Genomic DNA, 23,088 nt, shown 5'->3' on the forward strand with positions numbered 1-23,088 from the left:
TTTTCAAGAGGGAGCAGGAGCTTGTGCAGTACGGTGGCTAAGTATTACTTTACACTCACACAGGCACTCCTACCCTCCCTAAATATATTGGTAAACTTCCACCAAGGTCAACCATATTACTGGATAATAAATTCCACTTCTACAACCTGACAACACTGCATTTCTATGAAGGGAACCAGACTGCAAAACCATGCATAGCTTTTTCAGCTAGACCTTTGTCCTGGCTTAATCTTTATTTTCTTAAATACTGTCGTTTCTACATTTACTGAAAACAGAAACTTACTAACCTAATTGTGTATCTATGGAAATATTGCAATGCTTTGAAGAAATCCACAGATATGTATTCAATGTGAAAGCCATTATGAAATACACAAATGGCTTTGAATTATTTATTTCATGACCCATTATTGAAAATGCGGTGGAATTGTCTATCTAAAGAGGAAGTGTGCATTCACCTCACTGTGGCCCTTTGCTTTTTTAAAGCCTTTGTTGCGGCTCCAGATGGACTGGCTCTAAATCTGTGGTTTAACCCAAAAGCTGTCAGAGTGAGAACTAACTCCATGGACAAGTAGCTCTATTTTTGTCCAAGAGAAGAAAGCCATTAAGGCAACAACAAGGGGAGAGGGAGTATTCTATTTCAGACTAGATCACAAAGAAAAGTGGTGTGCTGTCTTGCTTCTACAATGTCTCTTACTTAAAAATAAATATTTGTGGGAAGGGCAATGCTGAGCACATTTTGTTTTCAAAGCCATCCTGTTTGATTACCAAGATGGACGGCCAAGAAGGCTGGTCTTGAGGAATGCTACCGGGACAGGGCAGTTATTTTACTCCCCCATTCCAGAACCATGGTGATTTTCATGGTAAAGCTAAAGATAAAAACAGAAAACAATAAGAAAAAAATCAGTGTAAGATACTACTTCACCGCAAATCATTTCACTACCATGAAAAGCCTGAGATAGTATTTTTTTTAACATATTTTTCTCCCCAATTCTTGTGAAATCAAATTGGTAGTTCCAGTCGTGTCCCATCGCTACACTTCCCTTACGGACTTGGGAGAGGCGAAGGTCGAGAGCCATGCGTCCTCCGAAACACGACCCTGCCAAGCAGCACTGCTTCTTGACACACTGCTTGCTTAACCAGGAAGCCAGCCGCACCAATATGTCGGAGGAAACACCATACAACTTGTGAGCGTGTCAGCATGCATTTGCCCGGCTCGCCACAGGAGTCGCTAGAGCGCAATGGGACATCCTAGCTGGCCAAACCCTCCTCTAACCCGGACGACGCTGGGCCAATTGTGCGTCACCTCATGGGTCTCCCGGTCGCGGCCAGCTGTGACTCAGCCTGGTATTGAGACCTGGATCTGTAGTGACGCCTCAAGCACTGCAGTGCCTTAGACCGCTGCGCAACTCAGGAGGCCCGTACCTCACAGTTTTAAGTCATTTTTTTGTGCCATCAACATCTGAAAATACACACATTATGATACTGCCAATCAAATCCATGAGCTACACATAAACAGCAGAAATTGGTAAACTGTTAAAACATCTGTTTGTGATTTAAAAAGGGCTTTAAAATGACAGTTCCTTTTCATGTGTTCTTTCAAAAGACAACCCAACTCTTTTCATCTGCGCTCCTTTTATGCAGGGCCAGATAAGGTCTCTGTTCTTAACTCGGGGCCTTTGTATCAGTGGCTGCTGTGGGGCTGAGAGAGAGAGCGGGAACGACAGCGAGACCGAGTGAGCAAGAGTACAGTATCCAACTCTGCCTCGATATGGGTTAGTTACTGTCTCTCTCATCACCACAGCCTACTATAGCACTGTAGAGAGAGATCACTGGACTGTAGAAAGGTTAGTCGAGCCATAGCTACTGAAAATACCTGTACTGTAACCTTCTGTTACACTTTCTTCAACATAAAATAATAGCTGATATATACTTAGTCACTTTTCTTATTTTCAGGAGCTGATGAAGGCTAGCAATTCTGCATATGTTATCTAGTGATCAGTGTAATAGGGCAGCACAACGTATCATAGTTTCGTTCTTGGAGTATAGGAACTTATTTTTCTTGTACACAGCAGAGGATCTATGATTTTGTTCTTAGCGTCTCAGTGTTTTTCCCTGAGGTGTTCTCCTGGTGTTTACTGTGCAATACCAAAGTAGTGAGAGCAGGATATACCGTGGTATGACGCCACTTTCACTTGAGGAACCACTATCTCCATTCACAGGGGGCCACTGGCTGGCTGCAGAGTTAGACTGCACACTGCCGCCTCTCACTCCCTGTCATACCACGTTTTATTTCCAGCCAAAGGTCACCTCCTTGACATGCATGTCAAGGCCTGCATATCGCTCTGCTCTTAAGACACTGGGTCCCAACTCTGTGACGAGCAGATTATGTATACTTTTCTCATTCACAGAGCAACACCTGGCCGTTTCTGCACAGGACAATGCTTTATTCATCACATTAGAAGCTGCCAGATTAGAGTCTGTATTTTATAATTAAAGTTTCTTCTATCTACATCTTCTTTTCTTTTCAATTGTTTCTTCTCTTATGTGGAAAGAGTCATAAATACTGCATACTGTAGCTAGCTGCTGCAATGGATTGGTCGGCGCTCTGTCTGTCTATTGGGATTGAATGCGCTTGTGGTTTGTGAGTTTGAAAGTAATTCACACTTGAGTAACTTTAGAGGGAGAAGGTAAACTGGAGGGAGATGGATATCTGCAAAGGAGACAAGTGGTTCTCTACACACAGATAAGCTTGGAGACGCATCCTATGGAGCCCTCTGTATCAAACACAACTCACACTCAGGCCAGGCAAAATCAAACACACCATGCACATCCAGGATGGGCAGACCAAATCAAGCAGACCATGCACATCCAGGATGGGCAGACCAAACCAAGCACACCATACACATCCAGGATGGGCAGACCAAACCAAGCACACCATCCATTGCCAGGGATGAGCAGACCAAACCAAACACATCATGCACAGCCAGGGGAGGCTATATCTTGTAATTCAATTTGACTGATTCTTACTAATAATTGGAGACGAAGACACAGCTCTGACACCAATCTGAACATCAGTATAGGATTAGATAGGCTAATCCACTTTCACAAAATATCATTGCATTCACAAATCTAAATAGTTTTTTAGTTTGTTTTTATACAAATAGCCTAGACCTCTTTTACTTCAAATCTCTAATGCTCTTGGTTTGGTGTAAAATTAACATACACTTTAAACATCAACATCTATCATCATGGCAGAGCAGGGGACGTTGCTATTATTGTTTCAAGTGTTTACTTGTTTGTTTATTTGTTATTTGTCTGACATTGTAACTGAAGGATTAGTAACCATAGCAGCACAACACCACTCTGACCAAGGCCTCTGTCTCTGTCTGTGGATCCCTGCCACTGGTGAGTGATGATGGTAAACTTTTGTTTCTGAAGTGTTTTGAGAGAATTCCTGTAGAGCTTTTTGCTGGGTTGTGAGGATTTTAGGGCTGTAACGGTACACATATAGCAGCTGCTAACACCTCAAATATGTTGACACAATTACGCCGACATCACCTCAGTATACCGGAGCAAGACGGAAACGCAAAGAAACAACAACACGACCTCGTCTCCCCTCTGAATTCAAGCAGCACTTGGCAGTTGATTATGGCCGGATCAAAGAAATTACAAGAGCAATAGGCAGGCTATGTTTATATTTTTTTACAGTCTTTGGTTTATAGCCCCGGATATGTGCCTTTTCTCAGTGGTTGAGAATAAGGGGTTTCAGCACCTCATGAAAGTGCTCGAGCCACGTTACGAACTTCCATTTTGCACCCATTTCAGCAAAGAGGTGGTACCCGCTCTACATAAGCAAACCAAAGCACCCCGTGTTGCGCTTAACAGTGACAGCCCATCACAATTTCCACAGAGTGGAAGATGTACCGTGCTACAGACAAGCCCCCTTTATGAGAGTCACAAGTGCACATCTGGAATTGAAGGAGGCAGTGTCATGGTGCATTAGTAATAAAGTGGGAAGAGGGAATGTACCACATACAACTGAGAAAAGTTTGCCTGAAAGGCCCTCAAAATGGTAATTACTAGTGGGAAACTCGCCTATCATCCTGTGCACCCACATCTCACACATTGTGACCTCTGACGTCATCTACTTAGGAAGTGGCCTATATAACAGCATTTTCAGCAGTTAAATGCAACAACAAAATATGATTTATTAAAAGCAATCTATTAATGTGTTTTGTGTTTACAAGCATGATAGCTGTACTTTAAGTTTATGGTTGACAAAGCTTTTTGGCCATTAGCCAATCTGCATTTCTCAAATCACATGAATACATCCAACTAATATTTACAACTTCACAACTGGTAAATTCCCGCCTCCCACATGGTTACAAGCATAGCATCAGCGTGGAAACTTGAGCGGCCCAACATAACAATCCGGTCACATTGTACAATACAATGTACATTGTGAATGGCATTTCATTTCTCCCGCAGTACCGAAACCGAACCGTGACCCCAAAACCACAATATGTACCGAACTGTGGTTTTGGTGAACAGTTACACCACTAGAGGATTTGTGCACAAAAATAGAGTGAAAGAGAGACAGAGAGAGAGAGAATAGAGAGAGCGAAAGCGAGACAGAGAGAGAGAAATAGAGAAAGCGAAAGAGAGACAGAGAGAGAGAAATAGAGAGAGCGAAAGAGACAGAGAGAAATAGAGAGCGAAAGAGAGACAGAGAGAGAGAAATAGAGAGAGCGAAAGAGAGACAGAGAGAGAGAAATAGAGAGAGCGAAAGAGAGACAGAGAGAGAGAAATAGAGAGAGCGAAAGAGAGAGAGAGCGACAGAGAGATAGAGAGAGAGAGAGAGAGAGAGAGAGAGAGAGAGAGAGAGAGAGTTGACATCATAGGATTTCTATCCAGAAGTAAATCACCTTTCAGTGTCACAGATTATGCATTTTATATTCTAACAATGGATAGGTAGTTGAGCATGAAAATAAAATGAACTGTCTGGTGCACTTAAAATTGTGATAGACAGTGAAATTAGAGGCAGACAGATTGTAAAAGGAGCAGACACTGATGCACTAAATCATTCAGCGATACATTAACATCTTCATACATTTTGCATCCAATTTGAATCCAATTTTTATACGTTTCTCTGGCTAATCCTCTGTTATCCTCGGGTTCATTCATTCTCAGCATTCTGTAGAGGCCCCATCCAATTTGTGTTAAAGAGGGGGCCCTGGGGTGTGGAAAGGCTGCAGGAGCAGATAATGGAGCAGGGAAGGGAAGGTCATGCTCAGTGCCATTGCAGCCTCTTGTGCACAGAGCCTACAGAGCTGTGTTGAGCATTACACTAAGACTGCCAGGGGGTCTCTGACTCACTGATGCCACACGGCCATGGCAAGAGAGCCCAGGAGTCACAGGCCATTGGCACGCCAAGGACAGGGCAACTGCTGTGTAGGATCCAACAGGGGCATAGCAGCAAAGACAGGATGGGAGGGTAGCAGGATGGAGGTGGTTGCAACAAGTAATAGAGAAATGTATTTAGAGTTTGAGAGAATGATCTGGGTGTAGTACCTCCACCTAGGATTTAGTTGTCTAAAATATAGTTAACAGTAACATTGCACAGTTCACAGACACTGTTTCTGGCTGAGTGTGTCCTTGGGGTTTTGGTGTTCTTTATCTAAAATGAGTGTAGACGATGTGAACGTTCACTCAGTGGAGTTAATGAATATTAACCAATTCCTGCTTGAAAGGCAAGTGTACTGATTAGGCTCTGAGGATTCTGGGCACATTACTTGGCGACAAACAAACACTCTGGCTTTCCAATTACACTCACAACTAACTCATAGTTACAGTTCTCTTCCTCAGGCCATTTAAATGACTGATTGGTAGTGGACAAAACACAATCAGCCAGTTAAGGTATTTCTTCTGTATTGTTTCAACAGATGTACAACCAAATGTATTTCCAAATAAAGGCCGTTACCTTTAGAGTCCCTCAAAGAGCACGTAAAAAGCAGATCATTTGTTGACATTGACAGCACAGCCACCAGAGAAAGGATAGAGAATGTATGGTGCAGATAGATGACATAGAGGTGAGTCAATGGGTTCATATATCGCAGCCTAGTGAGTAAACACGTCCGCTACACCACTCTGATCCAACCCAAATAAACTAATAGGGAGATGGCAGAGACTGGAGGGGGGGCTGTTTTGGCAGAAGAGGAGAGAGATATGATTGAATGTCTTGTAAAATCGCCCACTAAAACAACCTTCAATGTCAGAGGTATTTGAGGGCCCATGTTTGGTTTGACATCTACACTTCAAGCAGAAGAAGAGATGATTTATTCAGCTCCTGTATAAGCCTGTGTATATTATGCAATAAAACATCCACGTCCATCCATTTTGCTGTTGTCTCCTTTACAGGGCCTGCCCGTTTCACATCAGCCAAATTCCCTTTTTGTCCATCACCACAGACCGACATTTTGACTGTTCTCTCTGCTAACGCAGTCTGGAACCAACAGGACCCTGAATAGCTTCTACCCCCAAGCCATAAACAAGACTGCTAAATAGCTAGTTAAATAGTTAACCAAATAGCTACCCAGTACTATCTACATTGACCCTTTTTGCACTAACTATTTTGACTCATCACATACGCTGCTGCTACTGTTTACTATCTGTCACTTTATTCCTAGTTATATGTACATACTGTATGTACCTCAGTGACCTCGTACCCCAGCACATCGACTCGGTACTGGTACCCCTTGTATATAGCCACGTTATTGTTACTCATTGTGTATCTATTATAAACTTTTATCATTACGTGTTTTACTTTTCTATTATTTCTCTATTTTCTTTCTCTCCGCATTGTTGGGAAGGGCCCATAAGTAAACATTTCACTGTTAGTCCACACCTGAGGTTTGCGAAGCACGTGAAATATATTTGATTTGATTTGAAGTCCAACAATAAATAGAAGGTGCATTCCATCACAGAAAATGACACCCCTTAGAAGGAGTTTTGAAGGCTAAATGCTGGCATTGGGCATTTATATTTGCTGATGACATCACAACAAATGAAGTGTGTGTCTCAAATATGTGATACAGATATCTAGCATCTACAGTACTTAGCAGATTTACCGCCTGAGAATGAGAACAACACTAGACGTTAATCAAACCAATACGGCTAACCCTTTAATTTCTAAATGCTCTCTGACTCACTCATCCCCAGCTCAGTAACAGCCTCGCTCTCGATCACAGAGAGGTGTCAAGACTCCTGACAGTCTATCCACCTCACCACAAAGAAGTCAATGGGCCTTGAAAATATGCACCTGTCACTTCATTGCCTCTTCTAATGCATTTAGCTCTGATTTCTCCAATAGATGCTGACAGTTACTCTCAGAGACTCCACTCTGATGCTCTGTGAACCTTTGTCCAGCCACCTGTGCATAATCTCTTCATTACGAAATGATGCAAAACAATGTGCATGCCAAAAAAATCTATCCAGCAGAGATGCACTTTTGGGGGTACAATTCAGATGTCAGCGTGCCTTGAAAATACAGTATCATCATCATAGTACGTAATAAAGCGGCAGAATATAATCATACTGAGTTAAATGTACTGGTTAACCTAAAATCCTCCAAGCACGACATATTGCATTAATATCTAATATAATGTTGTGCTGGCTTAGCATTTTCTCCGCGGGCTGGCTGCTACTGCAATAACATTTCTATTAATGCAGTAATGAAAACATAATACTTTTGCTGCTTCAAAGTAATATTTGGATAACTCATAATTAGATAAGTTTCTCATTTTGCTGAAAGTTGATTTTCTGTATGTTGGACCTAGACACCAACAGTAAGATATGTTCTCTGTACAGTAGGAAACCAGCCAAGCAAAACTTGCAATATCTGATATGAAAGTTTGTGAACTTCAATTTGAGTACAGAGCATTTTCTTATAAAGAAAATAAGTCCGTGATAATGTGATTTTCCCAATGCTGAGTGTCTGCCTTCTACAGCCTGTTATGAGTTGGGGGTCCCACCCACAGTTATGAGAGCACAGTTGTGAATGCTGCATGGTAAACCAGAGCTTTGAACCCAGACAGATTGATGATCCAGAGGTCCTCTGTTTTGACATCACAAGGCTGGAGAAGGGAGAAGGCACAAACACTGAATCAGCCTCAACATCAATTATTACAATGAATTGCCCTCGGTTAAACTCTCTGAACATGTTATTCAACACCATCAGTAACCATTACAGTACATTCCATTATCAAATGCAATGAAGGATCAAACTCAATGAAAGGAACTAGTTTAACAGCCGCAACCAAATGAATGGGCATATTGTTGTCAATTTAAGCTTTTTATTTAGTTTACTAGCTGCTTCCCAGAACATCCAGATAGATTTAAACATAAACCATGAGGGAATCAAAGACAACCCAGAGTGGAGCCCTTATTTTGGTATAAACTGCTATACAGTAAATCAGTGGGCAACCCATCAATATCCTCCTTTAGATATCCCATCTATTTACCAGAGGTTCTGGAGGGGTGGTGCTACTGAGATTACACACAGAGGGACTCATTACCTCCACACTACCAATGGAACCTCAGCTGAAACTCACAGAAAAACAAAGAGGATTTTACAATTGCCTTTTAATCTATTGGTTTTGGCCATGTTTCCCACCTTCCTCCAGGCAGCTTTTTTAAACCATTTGATCTTCTGTTTATATTTTGCTTCCCCTTTCTCATTGCAGGATCTGTGCCTGCTGAAAGTGTGCCAGTTGCAACTCTTATCACCACTGTCAGGGAACCAAGGTGAGTGGATCCCACACTCACTGCATATGAATATATAGCTCACACTATGACACATTCATTGTTAAGAATTATAAGACTGGGGTTAATTATGTGATTGTGTACACATTCTTACTGTCAGAAGAATCCTAGAAGCCTATGGTGATTCCTCGGCGGATATAGTTTATATGAAGGAGGAGACAGCATGGTTTGTGTGCTAAGTACTTATGAGGCCGATTGTAGACAATCCATGCTTGATCCTCTATTGGATCTTGATAAGCTGATGGATGAGAGGTAGGGATGGCATATGGGCTATTTTCCCCAGCCAGAAGTCGCATTGGGACACAATTCAGTTTCAATTAAAAGAGGGGTGAGTTTCAGAGGAGATATTACATTTTCAACTTTGGGAAGAAATTAGAAATACATTTTTATTTAATTAAGTTAAATAATGGATATTTTAGCTCCTGACAATGACTGTTTTATGAGGTACTGTAGCAATCTGCCTAGTCTGAATGTGATATCTCACAGTGCGATTCATTATGTTGAGTAAGTGTTTTTTTCTGTGTGTATGTGCTCTGTAATTAAAGTGCATAACATTCACCAGTCAGTGGCGTAGCACCGTTTCGGGAGCCCCCCTGCAAGGTCTGAGCATCATGTACCATAGAAGCAAAAATAACTTTCCGTACTGGGATCACACAAAAGTGCTAATTTATGTAATGTTTTTGAGGCAATTCGATGTTCTTTTACAGAGAAGAAGAATACAGACAAAAATAATTGTGACGGTTATCTCAACTGTCCCACTGGGCATAGACGTCAGTTTAACATTTAGTTTTGATTTACATTTGGTTGAGTTATCAAGTAACGGGAATTCAATGTGAAATCAACAAAAAAATGTTACCCTGTCATTGGATTTAGGTTCAAAGTTGGGTGAAAAAAATACAAAATTCCCTTATGTAGATAACTAAAGCGCGGGGGCCTCCCTCCTGTGGGCTGCAGGGGTGTATCCTATGCAACTGACACCAGCATAGAATATGTGTTCACATGCACGCACACACAGTATCTCGCTCGCTCTCTCGCACACTTTTTCTCTCCCTTTCCCTCTCTCTCTCTCTCTCTCTCTCTCTCTCCCTTTCCCTCTCTCTCTCTCTCTCTCTCTCTCTCTCTCTCTCTCTCCCTTTCCCTCTCTCTCTCTCTCTCTCTCTCTCTCTCTCTCTCTCTCTCTCTCTCTCTCTCTCTCTCTCTCTCTCTCTCTCTCTCACTCTCACTCTCACTCTCACTCCCTTACTGCTGATTTGCATCATTAATAGTGAAAATACAATCTCCTAAAAAAGTAAAATCAGTGAAAATGTAAATTCCAACTACAGTAATGACTTGCTTAAACAGATATAAAAGAAATATGTTGACCCCACAGATGATAAGCAAAGAGATAAAAACATTCAGACAAAATATGATATAAAATCTGTTCAGTCCATTAAAGATCAGTCTTCCGATGATTTATTTAATTTATGATTTCAAATGTATTCTTTGTGTTTCCTCTTAAACCCCTCCCTGCTCTCACAGACCGAAAGCACATTCCACAGATGGCATTGACATTAAATGGATATTTGAAAATCACATTTTACAAGCGCACAGAGGGTAGTTTCACACAGCCTTTGAAATGCATGTAAAATGTTCTTACATTACCTTATAGTCTACTGAGTGAATTGATCAGAGACTATTAACATTTAGGATTCCAAATCAGGAAGTATAACATCTAGCACAACTCATGGCAAGGGAGACAGGAGGTTTTTCTTGTGTCCTCATTGAACCAATATGGTAACCAACTATAATACCATTACTCTCTATAAGGTGTAGTTCACCTAGGAGATACCCCTCTGGGCAAAAACTGATTGAATCAGCATTGTTTACACATCATTTAAACAAAACAAATCTATGTGATGACGTTGAATCAATGTGGAAAACTGATTGGATATACAAAAAGTCCTCGTTACAAGGGAATTTAGTATTTTTTTCACCCAACTTTGAACTTAAATCCAATGACTGGGTGCCATTTTCTGTTGATTTGACATTAGTTGATAACTCAACCAAATGTTCATTAAAACTATATGTTGAACTGATGTCTTTACCCAGTGGGACAGTTATGATAGCCTTTACTAAGTGCTCTCCATGAACAATCTGTCAAAGGAATACTTTTTTTTCTCTGTACAGGAATTGCCTCAAAACGATTACATAAATGAGAACGTTTATGTAAGGAGAGTTATTTTTGCTGCTATGGTACATGATGTTATGTAGAGCTTGCATATTATGAGTTTCAACATTTTCTTATTTATGACAGGCTCAACCATAGGGAAAAATCTGAAGGCTAATTTAAAATGTAGAGGATAACCATCCTCCATCGTGTTTTGCCCAGCCACATATTGACAGAAAAACTGTTCTAATTCTCATAGTAGGCCTGTGATCAAAGAGATGATGACAGAGACAGATTTGTGGCTGAGTGACTAAAACAGGCATTTATGCTGCTGAGTTTGATGAAGACTTGAGGAGGTCCACCTGAATAAAACTCAGGTGAATCTCAGTCATAATACTGAGTAATGAACAACTTATAGCTAGCTACTTAGTAATTCACATCAGTATTATTAATTCACTCTGAGATCCAATCTGCTATCTAAAGTTCCAAAGCTATTACCTGTACATTTTCTGAATACACCCACTTCTGTGTTGTAATTGTAAAGATTTCAGGATTCTACAGAATAAAGAAGAGATGAACAACAAGCAGAGAGCGACAATGCAGAGAATGTTCGACATGCTCAAGAGAAAGAAATCTTCCAAGGAACAGTCCAATCAGTAGTGCTAATCCAGTGGAGAGGAAGGATTCTCAGTTTGCCATTGGGCTCATTTCCATTCCTCGTACAGATAAACACTGAGATTTTTCTGGGGCTCTGAACTGAACCACGCAAATATGCCATTTGCAGAGGGATTGGATTCTATATGTTTCCACTCTGTAGTGGGAGAAACTGATGAGCAGTGACGAAATACAATCTTCCACAATATGCACCTCTGTGACCAAATTTGTGACTCGTTTAAGGAAACTAGTTCCGTTGGAAAAAGTGATGGGCTACTTTCTGCACACGCCACGGTCAGTGTGAACCGAGTGACTTGACACAATGCTGGCCAAACAAGATGTAGCTATAAACAAAACAGGGTTAAATGGTTCCAGTCTGTCGTGAAATGTTCATCCATGTGTACGGGTAAAAGTCTAGCTACATTTTCAGATATAATTTTCTGATTTTGTCATAAAGTCGTTTTTATTGCGAGTTAGTTAGCTAGCAAATGTTGGTTTGCTGGCTCGCTAGCTAACGTTATGTGTAGGATCTGTGTAGTAATATTATTTGAATCAGAAAACCATTTGCATTGCTAGCTTTAGCCTAATGTTAGCTAGCTAGCTTCCTGCAGATTCTTACTACAGCTTTGACAATGTTTGTATTGGTAGTAGTACGAGTTGGGATTATTCCGGTTTATTGTTTGGCTAGCTAGCTACCTAGACTCCACTTTGGCTGGATTATTACATGACCCATCAAATTAGCCAGGTGTGTCTGGGGGTGATTACGACCATTTATTGTATTTCCTGAACATGTGTACATATCTAGACAATAGTGACCCATCCACTTAGCTAGATGTGGCTGTGGGGTGGTTATAGCATTTCCTTCACATGAACCATCAATTTAAACAAGTGTGTCAGGTAAGCGTCATCTAATAATAATAAAATAGTTATAAAATATTTTGATCTGGACTCTTTCTGTTTTTGATATTGCTACTATGCAAGTAACCACTTCACTGTTTACACCTTCTGTATCCTGTGCATGTGACAAATAGACTAATAGATCTGATTTGAATTAGCGTATGGTTACCAGATAGCTTCACATATGAATCCTTAAAGAGATGGGTGGGGCAAAGGCTTAAGAGGGTGTGAAAGATGCTGAATGGGTGTAGACAAAAGAAGAGCTCTGCAGTAGCTGCAGGGTTGGGGAGTAACAGATTACATGTAATCTATATATATATATATATATATATATATATATATATGCATGCCAGCAAAGCCACTACACAACATAACACTAAACAAACATTAATTGCACTATAACGGTGACAAACGGTGCCCACAAACTGTTAGGGCCTACATAATGTTGTCCCAACAGCTGTCCCAACACCTTACCACTGCTACACCTGGCTATCAGCGGAGCCTTGTCTGGAAGCGAAACAGTTCCTTCGGCCTCATTTACAGCCTTTTTAAAAAACATAGCCGATATGGAAACCACAAATGTGGTTTCTACTGACAATTGAGATATACAAACTATGGCATTAGGGAATGACAAGCGGATAAGAGGCAATCCATAATTTCGATTAAGACATTAATTAACGAGCTAGGACAGATGTTGTCAATGTAACTATTTGTTCAGCACTTTTGAAATGTACAGCGACAGAATTCATAACATGGGCCGTTCTTACAGTATTCTCCCTGTACACCAAGTCAGAACCGTAGGATAAATATCGGAGGCATATAAGTAGACAATGAAAGGTCTAACAATATTCAATGATTACATTTCTCTAAAACAGGCTATAGGCTACATGTGCACGTGCACCACCAAGTCAGAACAGTAGGCAAAATTAAAAGGGGAAAAGGGACTAAATTGTTAGCGTGAGGCACATGGGCTACTAACAGCTTACTAACGTTACACAACATATACTTAGTATTACTTTCTTAGCTACAGAATACATCTCTCCCTGGCATATTACATAATTTATGCAGAAGCATACAAGACATTTTTAGACTCACGTTGTTGTGCTGTGCTCACTTCCTTCCAAAACCACTCATTGTTGAATTTGTGATTTCCAACTTGTTGTGTAATGTTTATGTCCATTGGCCGATGAGCACTGGTACATTTTATCTATAATTTCTCTTCATTATTTATCTTGATATGGCAAGGATTGTAAAGGATTTGCCAGTAGATTGTCGACTTGATTCATGATGATGACTGCTAGGTAAGATTTTGAAAGTATGATGTTGACATGATCAGTCCAATCAAAGCTACTGTACATATAATGTGATTTGACGTCATTTTATATGTGGCCAATGACCTTGAGCCTTCCTGGATGGGCACTTCTAATGTAACTCTATGTCAGGACGCAAAGGGCTAGAATTTTTGAGGTCTCCCCTTAGACTTTGCGGTGATGTAGTTTCCCCATGAGTGACAGAAAACTGAGCCAATCACGGCGCAACACTCCATTTTTTTCTGCTGGCTTGCCCCACCACCACAGAAAGCACTGAGCTGAGCTGAATCACCTGCATTTTGGAGCTGCCTTACTCAAGAAAACAAAAAAGAGACCATGTTTGTATGCGTCTTTATTAACTCAATGATATATATTTGTTTTACATAGTTTGCAAACAATATGTGACACGTATTAATGCCAAAATAACATGCAAAACAGGCAAGCCCAAAAAACATTTTTGCAAAAAATGTGGGGCTCAAAACAGGTAAGACCCACCTACCCTGAATGATGGGTTGCTACTGCATGTAAGGGATTACAAAAAACAGTAACTGTAATCCGTTACGTTACCAGCTAAAATATTGTAATCAGATTACAGATACTTTGGAAAAACTGCATGATTACTTCAAGGATTACTTTGAAATTCAGAAAGGAGGTTTTTTGAAAAAAAATCTTTGACACTTCTCTGTTTTCTCAATGACATTCAAATCAGCATTGAAAAAGTTTAAGTTTGTTCCATCTAAGTGAGTCTGACCACAAGTCAGAGACCAATATGATGACACACCAAATGGGTTTGATGGATCATAGGAAAAGAGCAGGAATAGGCTTTCATAGGCTACAGTCTAAGATAAGTCTTCCAATGGTATGACTGCTGTCAGCAACCAAAGATCATCCAACTTGAATAAGGAGGTAAGGATGACAGCAGTGGTGTAGTCTATGGCTATACGGATATCACTTATTATTTTTATCTACATAGCACATTGATGTGAATTACACTGCTGCTCTCTCATTTAGCAATTTACGCCTTACGGATTGTGGTTGTTGTGGATGGCTGTTCACAAATCTAAATGTGTACTTGAACCCAATAATGGTTGGCTTCAAGAAGTTTAAGCTGCCTATCAATCATTGTTTTTGAAACCAGTGGACAGCCAGTGAAAAAACACATTCTTGCAGAAGCTGCACAGTGCGGATCCCAGCCTATGGAATAAAAGTGGGGCTTTTATTGCTCAATCTAATTCATGCTGGTATTCTTTTTGAATCCATAGGTCTAATGGACACATGTTCAAGCTTGCACACTTTTGATAAACTTAAAGGGGCAATCTGTAGTTGCTACATCCATTTTTGGACTTATAAATTATATATGCATTTATATATATATATATACTACCGGTCAAAAGTTTTAGAACATCCCCATTTTTCAAATTTGTATTGAAATTTAAGCAGTTCAGGTCCAGTGAATAACCTGAAATGGTAAAAAAAAGTAAGCGGTAAACTGCAAAAAACAACAACAACAAAAAAATTTGGTTACCAGAAACTGAAAAATAATGTACATTTCAAAGTTATAAAAAAATACATTTTCAGGGAACAAGTAATGGGTTAACAACATATAGTTGCTCTGCAGCAATGGAAGTAAATTAAGCCTTGAAAGTTGATGCAAACAATTCCTACAGGTGTCCCAATTTGTGTTGATTATTTACAAACCATCTGTCTGTATAAAAGCAGTTTTGGAACAGACTGTGTTACTTCACCCTCTTAAGCATATTTTGGACAATATTGTACTGCAGGAAGTAGTATATTGCTATCATAATGGCGAGAAAAAGGCAATTACCAAAGGAAGACAGACAGACCATTGTAACCCTTAAAAGTGTAGGTCTTTCCTTTAGAGAAATTGCAAAGAAAGCCAAGGTGTCAGTGAGTACAGTTTCCTACACAATCAAAAGGCATTTGGAAACTGGAGGGAAATCTAACCCAAAGCCACAAAAGAATCAGAAGACAAGTTTCTGAGAGTCAACAGCTTGTGTGATTGGTGGCTCACAGGACAATAGCTTCAAGTACAGAATAACACTGGTCGAAGTAAGCAAGTCTCAGTTTCAACTGTGAAGAGAAGACTTTGAGCTGCAGGTTTGACAGGTCGAGTGGCAGTATGACAGCCATTGCTAAGATAGCAAAATAAGAAAAAGAGGCTTGTCTGGGCCATGAAGCACCGCCAGTGGACTACTGAAGTTTGGAAGGTCTTACAGACCGATTAAATCTTTGGTTCATCGGGCAGGTTTTTGAATGCCGTTGAGTAGGCGAAAGGATGGTTCCTCAGTGTGTGACACCAACTGTCAAACATGGAGAAGGAAGCATGATGGTCTGGGGCTCTTTTGCTGGATCCAGAGTCGGCGACTTGCACAGAGTGAGTGGCACCCTGAACCAAAACGGCTACCACAGCATTTAGGCAGCGCCTTGCAATGCCCTCTGATGTACACCTAGTTGGTCAGAGGTACATCCTACAGCAAGATAATGACCCAAAACATACCTCTTGGCTATGTCAGAACTACATTAGAAGAAAAGAACAAGACGATAGGCTTCAAATCATGGAGACTTAAAACCCATCGAGCTGGTTTGGGATGAACTGGGCAGAAGGGTGAACGCAAAGCAACATACAAGTGCAACACATTTGTGGGAACTTCTGCTACAGTGATGGGAAGAACATACCAAACAATATTTGATTTCCATTGTATAAAGAATGCTATGAGTGTGTTTGGCTGTTATTTCTGCAAAACATGGCTACTTTGACGAGTCAACAATATAGATACAATTTTATTAAACAAAACGATTCCATGATTTATTTTTTGTCTCCAATTATTTATTTGTTCTATGCTTAAATTTCAGTGCACATAAAACTGTGTGAGTTTCAATAAAAACTGTAGGTATTCTAAAAGTGTATATATATTTACACCCACTCAAGGGATTTTCTTTATTTTTATTATTTTCTACATTGCAGAATAATAGTGACGACATCAAAACTATGAAATACCTTCAACCTCAGGAGACTAAAGAAATTCGGCTTAACACCAAAAACCCTCACAAACTTTTACAGATGCACAATCTTGTGGGGCTGTATCAACGCCTGGTTCAGCAACTGCACCGCCCACAACCGCATAGCTCTCCAGAGGGTGGTGCAGTCTGCCCAACGCATTTACCGGGGGCAAACTTCCCGCCCTCCTGGACACCTACAGCACCCGATGCCATAGGAAGGCCAAAAAGATCATCAAGGACATCAACCACCCGAGCCACTGCCTGTTCACCCCGCTATCATCCAGAAGGTGAGGTCAGTACTGGTGCATCAAAGCTGGGACCGAGAGACTGAAAAACAGCTTCTATCTCAAGGCCATTAGACTGTTAAACAGCCATCTCCAGCACATCAGAGGTGTCTGCCAATAGACATAGATTAGAAATCACTGGCCACTTTTAGAAATGGATCACTAGCCACTTTAATAATGTTTCCGTAACTAGCATAACTCATCTCATATGTATAATCTGCACTCCACACTATTCGATGGTATCTTAGTCACTTTAAAATTGTGTTTACATATTGCATCACCCATTTCATGTGTATATACTGTATTGTATTCTACACTACACCACTGACTGTTAAACCATCTCCAGCACCTCAGAGGCTCCTGCCTATAGACATAGATTAGGAATCACTGGCCACTTTAAGGAAATGAAACACTAGCCACATTAATAATGTCTCCGTATCTTGTATTACTCATCTCATATGTATAAACTGTACTCTATACTATTCTACGGTATCTTAGTCACTTTAGTTGTGTGTAAATATTGCATCATCCATCTCATATGTATATACTGTATTCTATAATATGCCACTGTATTTTAGTCCAATGCCGCTCTGACATATATGTATATACATGTATATTCTTAATCCATTCCTTACTTAGATTTACGTGTATTTTGGGTATATGTTGTGAAACTGTTAGATATTACTTGTTAGATATTACTGCACTGTCGGAGCTAGAAGCACAAGCATTTTGCTACACCCGCAATAACATCTGCTACACACGTTTATGTGACCAATAAATTTGATTTGATTTTATTTGGAAATAACACATGGAATCATGTAGTAACCAAAAAAAGTGTAAAAAAAAATCTAAATGTATCTTATATTTGAGATTCTTCAAAGTAGCCACCCTTCGCCTTGATGACAGCTTTGCACACTCTTCGCATTCACTCAACCAGCTTCATGAGGTAGTCACATGGAATGCATTTCAATTAACAGGTGTGCCATGTTAACTTAATTTGTGGAATTTCTTTCATTCTAACCTCAGAAATCGGCAGATTGCAGCCCAAAATAAATGCTTCACAGAGTTCAAGTAACAGACACATCTCAACATCAACTGTTCAGGGGAGACTGCGTGAATCAGGCCTTTATGGTTGAATTGCTGCAAAGAAACCACTACTAAAGGACACCAATAAGAAGAAGAGACTTGGGTCAAGAAAAACAAGCAATGGACATTAGACCGGTGGAAATCTGTCCTTTGGTGTGATGAGTCCAACGTTGAGAATATTGGTTCCAACCGGCATGTCTTTGTGAGACGCAGAGTAGGTAAACAGATTATATCTGCATGTGTGGTTCCCACCGTGAAGCATGGAGGAGGTGGTGTGATGGTGTGGGGGTGCTTTGCTCGTGACACTGTCTGTGATTTATTTCAAATTCAAGGCACACTTAACCAGCATGGCTACCACAGCATTCTGCAGCGATTCACCATTGCATATGGTTTGCGCTTAGTGGGACTGTCATTTGTTTTTTTTCCACAGGACAATGACCCAACACACTTCCAGGCTCTGTAAGGGCTATTTGACCAAGAAGGAGAGTGATGGAGTGCTGCATCAGATGACCTGGCCTCCACAATCACCCGACCTCAACCCAAATGAGATGGTTTGGGAAGGAGTGGACAGCAGAGTGAAGGAAAATCAGCCAACAAGTGTTCAGCATATGTAGGAACTCCTTCAAGACGTTTGGAAAAGCATTCCAGGTGAAGCTGGTTGAGAGAATGCCAAGAGTGTGCAAAGCTGTGATCATGGCAAGGGTGGCTATGTTGAAAATATAAAATATAAAATATATTTGGATTTGTTTAACAATTTTGGTTACTACATGACTCCATATGTGTTATTTCATAGTTTTGATGTCTTCACTATTATTCTACAATGTAGAAAATCGTTTTTTTAATAAAAAAAACCTGTTGAATGAGTAGGTGTCCAAACTTTTGACTGGTTTTGCATGTCCATTTATTCTTGAAGAATATCATTTATTTATATAGCCCTTTGTACATCAGCTGATATCTCAAAGTGCTGTACAGAAACACAGCCTACAACCCCAAACAGCAAGCAATGCAGGAGTAGAAGCATGGTGGCTAGGAACAACTCCATAGAAAGGCCAAAACCTAGGAAGAAACCTATATGTGCCTCATGAGTTTAGTTTAACTGTCACACAAAAGATATGCTTGATTTTCTCCAATGTTTGTAAACATTGTAAATGTAAACAAATACGGTAGACCCTCATAACATGGTTAAAACAATAATTTTGATATCATGGATGGTCAGTCCTTGCATCCATAGCTCTGTGTATTAATCTGAGAGTGGTTACATTTCTCCAGGCCCATCCATCATCTTTTTACCAAAACAGAGGCGGGGTGTCAATTTTGTTATTGTTTAATCTGTGGATTTGCCCTTTAAACAGCTGCATCAAGATATCAAAGTGTCACCAACAAAAAGTTAACCAACAGGCCTAATGCAAATGCTGCATGAGTCCAGCATTTATTTTTCAAATAGAATCAATGAGCCCAATCAGTCCTCCATGACAACAAAATCATAAACAACAGAGTGGAGCTGGCTAAAACGTCCTTAGTTTTGGGGTTAAGCTCAGGTAAAACAATTTGGCTAATCTATACTTCCATATTTCCAAGTCCTATTCTTGAAGATCAAGGGGTATAACATTTTGTAACATGTACGCTGGGAGTCGGGAAGCAAGTTCAGGAAGTGTATTTAATAAATAAATGAAGCTAGAACAAAACAAGAAACAAAACAAGAAACACGGCTAGTGTACAGACATGAACACTGGAACAGAAACAATAACGCCTAGGGAAAAAAACCAAAGGGACTGACATATACAGAGAGAGCAATCAGGCAGGGGATGGAGTCCAGGTGAGTCTGTTGCTCGTAACGATGGTGACAGGTGTGCGTAATAATGAGCAGCCTGGTGACCTCGAGTGCCAGAGAGGGAGTGTGACAAATGTATTGGAATGACTGGAATTCTGAAAGACTTAGCTTTTTAATGTAAAGACATCATTTCATCGTATTATTATATGTAGTAAGTAGAAAGCGATGGGTTAGAAGAAGCCTTGGCATGCTGAATGCAGGAATGTCCATCAGAGGCGTTGCCAGATAATGTAATACTCATTTCTCTACCATAAGCTGCCTCCATATATATATATTTTTTTTGCAGGACCTAACAATTCATACAAAATGGATGACGTAGTACATAATTGTGCAAAATTTCAGAGACCCGTTTTGGCTCATGAGAACCTCTTTCAAAACTGCTGGCTAAATTAATACAAAAGCTCTGGAGCATCACTTTAATTGCCCTCTATCTCTGCATCTTGACTATGGTATCAGCAGCTTGAGTCTCAGTAGGCCTATAGGTTAGGTTGACTCTCACAATAGGTGTGTTCATACCAGGACTAAGAACAATGCAGTGTGAAAAGGCCCAATGTGGTCACAGACTGCAACTTGAAAAATGTTTTAGACACAAATCGAGCAGACCACTTGCTTTGACTCCATTTGCCGAATGCAAACTTGATTCACTGAACAAACTCATATGAACCCTTGTTTGAGATAGATACTTCTGCAACATGTAGCTGGGTATTTGAATGTGCTGTAGATAACTGGTCTTAAAGGAATGACAATGCCATGCTGACATATTAAAATCAGCAGGTACTTTTGTTGGAAGCATTTAGCCTTGAGATGAAAGATTCCCATGAGGAAGCTATCTGAATAAGGTGTTAACATGGTGAGCAATAATTCACTACCTGAACAAGCAATACAACATATATTTATGATTTGAGAAAAATAAAATGGCACAACACCAACGCACAGTTTAAGAATCCCAGAATCAATAAATATTTAATTATTCAAATATCAAAACCATAGAGCTGAGCTGCAATGATAACAAATAAACAATTGTTTAAAATAATGTCACACTTACCCCCTAGAAGTACCATGATTGATTGTAGCGCACGGAGATGCAACATGTTTCTTTTCTCCTTTAATAAAAATATATTTAGACTTAGTGTTAATGGATCATTCAAAAAGGGAGGCGAATCATAGACTTGGATGCATCAAAACTGACTGCCAGATGTTTACTAATGTCCACTGACCATCCAAATGATAGCTTATTAAATTCCAAAAGTCATGCCGTTTCTCTCATCCAAAGTGAACAACCCTCAGCAAAATGTGCCCATTGCTGACTACCGAATGTTAATGAAAACGTAGCAATGTGTAGACTAATAAATATTCAGTCATAAAAAAGACTTGTTCAAATTTGAAAATGACATGCTCAGCGCTATCTAGCGCATAGTGACTTGAGCGCTTCGTTCCGCTTTGTCGACCAAGCTTATTAGGGAGAGTTTTCTTCTTGGGATCATGAATCACCATGGAAGCAGTTGTTTGAAAAATTTACATTTCTAATGCAGTTTGTGGTAGATTTTTAATCCCCTGTCTTCACCCGTTTTTCATCCCTGTCTCCTCTGCATCATTTGCCCAGCGATGTGACTCCCGATGCTGAAGTTTCTTGGCGCTTGCGTACGGGTTCTTATCGTCGAACCCCAATGATTTCACAGAGAGTCACTGATACTTTAGCTGCAGAAGACACAAGTTGTGATCGAATTGCACACGATATGTTTTCATATCTTCGGATGTCCTGTTTCACCCGTAGAAATAAAACGTTTAAAATCACGAATAACTCCAACACAGGTTGTTTACAGCGGAAACAAAAAGTACGAATCCCTTGTCGGATACAGAACAACGTAGTGGTTAGGTTAGTTATTGTTTTATATACGTTTTCATCAAACTTCGACACTCTATGTGGCTGCTGACTATGCAGCATGAAGTAATGATTTGCATTTGCCTCCGCTGCAGCAGATATAGCCAATTTATAAAGACATGCAATTCCGCTCTCTTAAATCCATCCTGGTACAGTGCACTGTCAACATCCTTTGTATAAAATTCTGAGGGAATTAAACCCACAAGTCACAATTTAGATGGCCAAATTCTGGTCTAGGGGGCGTGTAGTGTGAAGTAAAGGCGGAGGAACAGCTCAGCACCCCACGCACGCACTTTAAAGCGCATATGTGATGGGGTCCTAATGAAGATAACAGGTTTTGTGATTTATATTTTTTGACATGGTGCCATTTTTTGTTGAATTCCCGTGAGTTGACATCTCAACCAAAACTAGTTATTGAAATGACGTCTGTGCGCAGTGGGAACTCGTTGATGTCGCCAAGATCTAAACTGAACCCTTTATTTAACGAGGAAAGTCAGTTAATCTACAATCACGGACGACGCTGGGACAATTTTGCGCCGCCCTGTGGGAAGCCCAATCACAGCCAGTTCTGATAAAGCCTGGATTCGAACCAGGGGGTCTGTAGTGACGCCTCGAGCACTGAAATGCAGTGCCTTGGAGCGCTGCGCCACTCAGGGCGTCCACTAAAATTCAGATATCTAAGAAGAAGTGTATTGACATATTTAACCCATTCCTTACAAACTGATATTCAAAAGAAAAATGCCAATTGATGTTGCCAAATTATTCAGGAGTCTTAAATGGGACATATAGATTAGCGTTCTTCGCAATCCGTGTCTAGGGTTCAGTGTCCACTTCCCATATGATGCTGATTGACAAGCAACAGTGACACCTTGTGGATTACTATACGTAAATCTAATCTCACCTGCCCGGTTGATGACACACGGCACCGGACGCACGGACGATCTCCATAGTCACTGTAGTCAATGAAACGGCGACCAAATATGAGACCAGCCTTTAGGCTACCTCCGCACCTTCTTATGTAATGGTTATTTGATTCTTTACCTTCATGCAGTCACTGTTGTATCCGTTATTGGGCCCTACCAGTTCTAACCTTTTATCAGCTAGTACAGTTATTATGCTTAATTAACCCTCCTGTTGGGTTTCGGTCGATTTGGACC

At 40.3% G+C, this 23,088-nt stretch overlaps 1 protein-coding gene across 1 annotated transcript in view; it reads right to left on the reverse strand.

Moving 5' to 3' along the window:
• The window catches only part of LOC139389260 (transmembrane protein 132C), a 215,902-nt gene extending 193,785 nt beyond the window's left edge, over positions 1 to 22,117 (reverse strand). The window contains exon 1 of the mRNA XM_071135811.1: positions 21,095 to 22,117. Coding sequence (XP_070991912.1) covers positions 21,095 to 21,140 — 46 coding nt within the window. The 5' untranslated portion in view covers positions 21,141 to 22,117. The remainder of the gene's footprint in view (positions 1 to 21,094) is intronic.
• Between the last annotated feature and the right edge of the window lie 971 nt (positions 22,118 to 23,088).

Source organism: Oncorhynchus clarkii, chromosome 30 (assembly GCF_045791955.1).
Source record: "Oncorhynchus clarkii lewisi isolate Uvic-CL-2024 chromosome 30, UVic_Ocla_1.0, whole genome shotgun sequence".
NCBI lineage: Eukaryota > Metazoa > Chordata > Actinopteri > Salmoniformes > Salmonidae > Oncorhynchus > Oncorhynchus clarkii.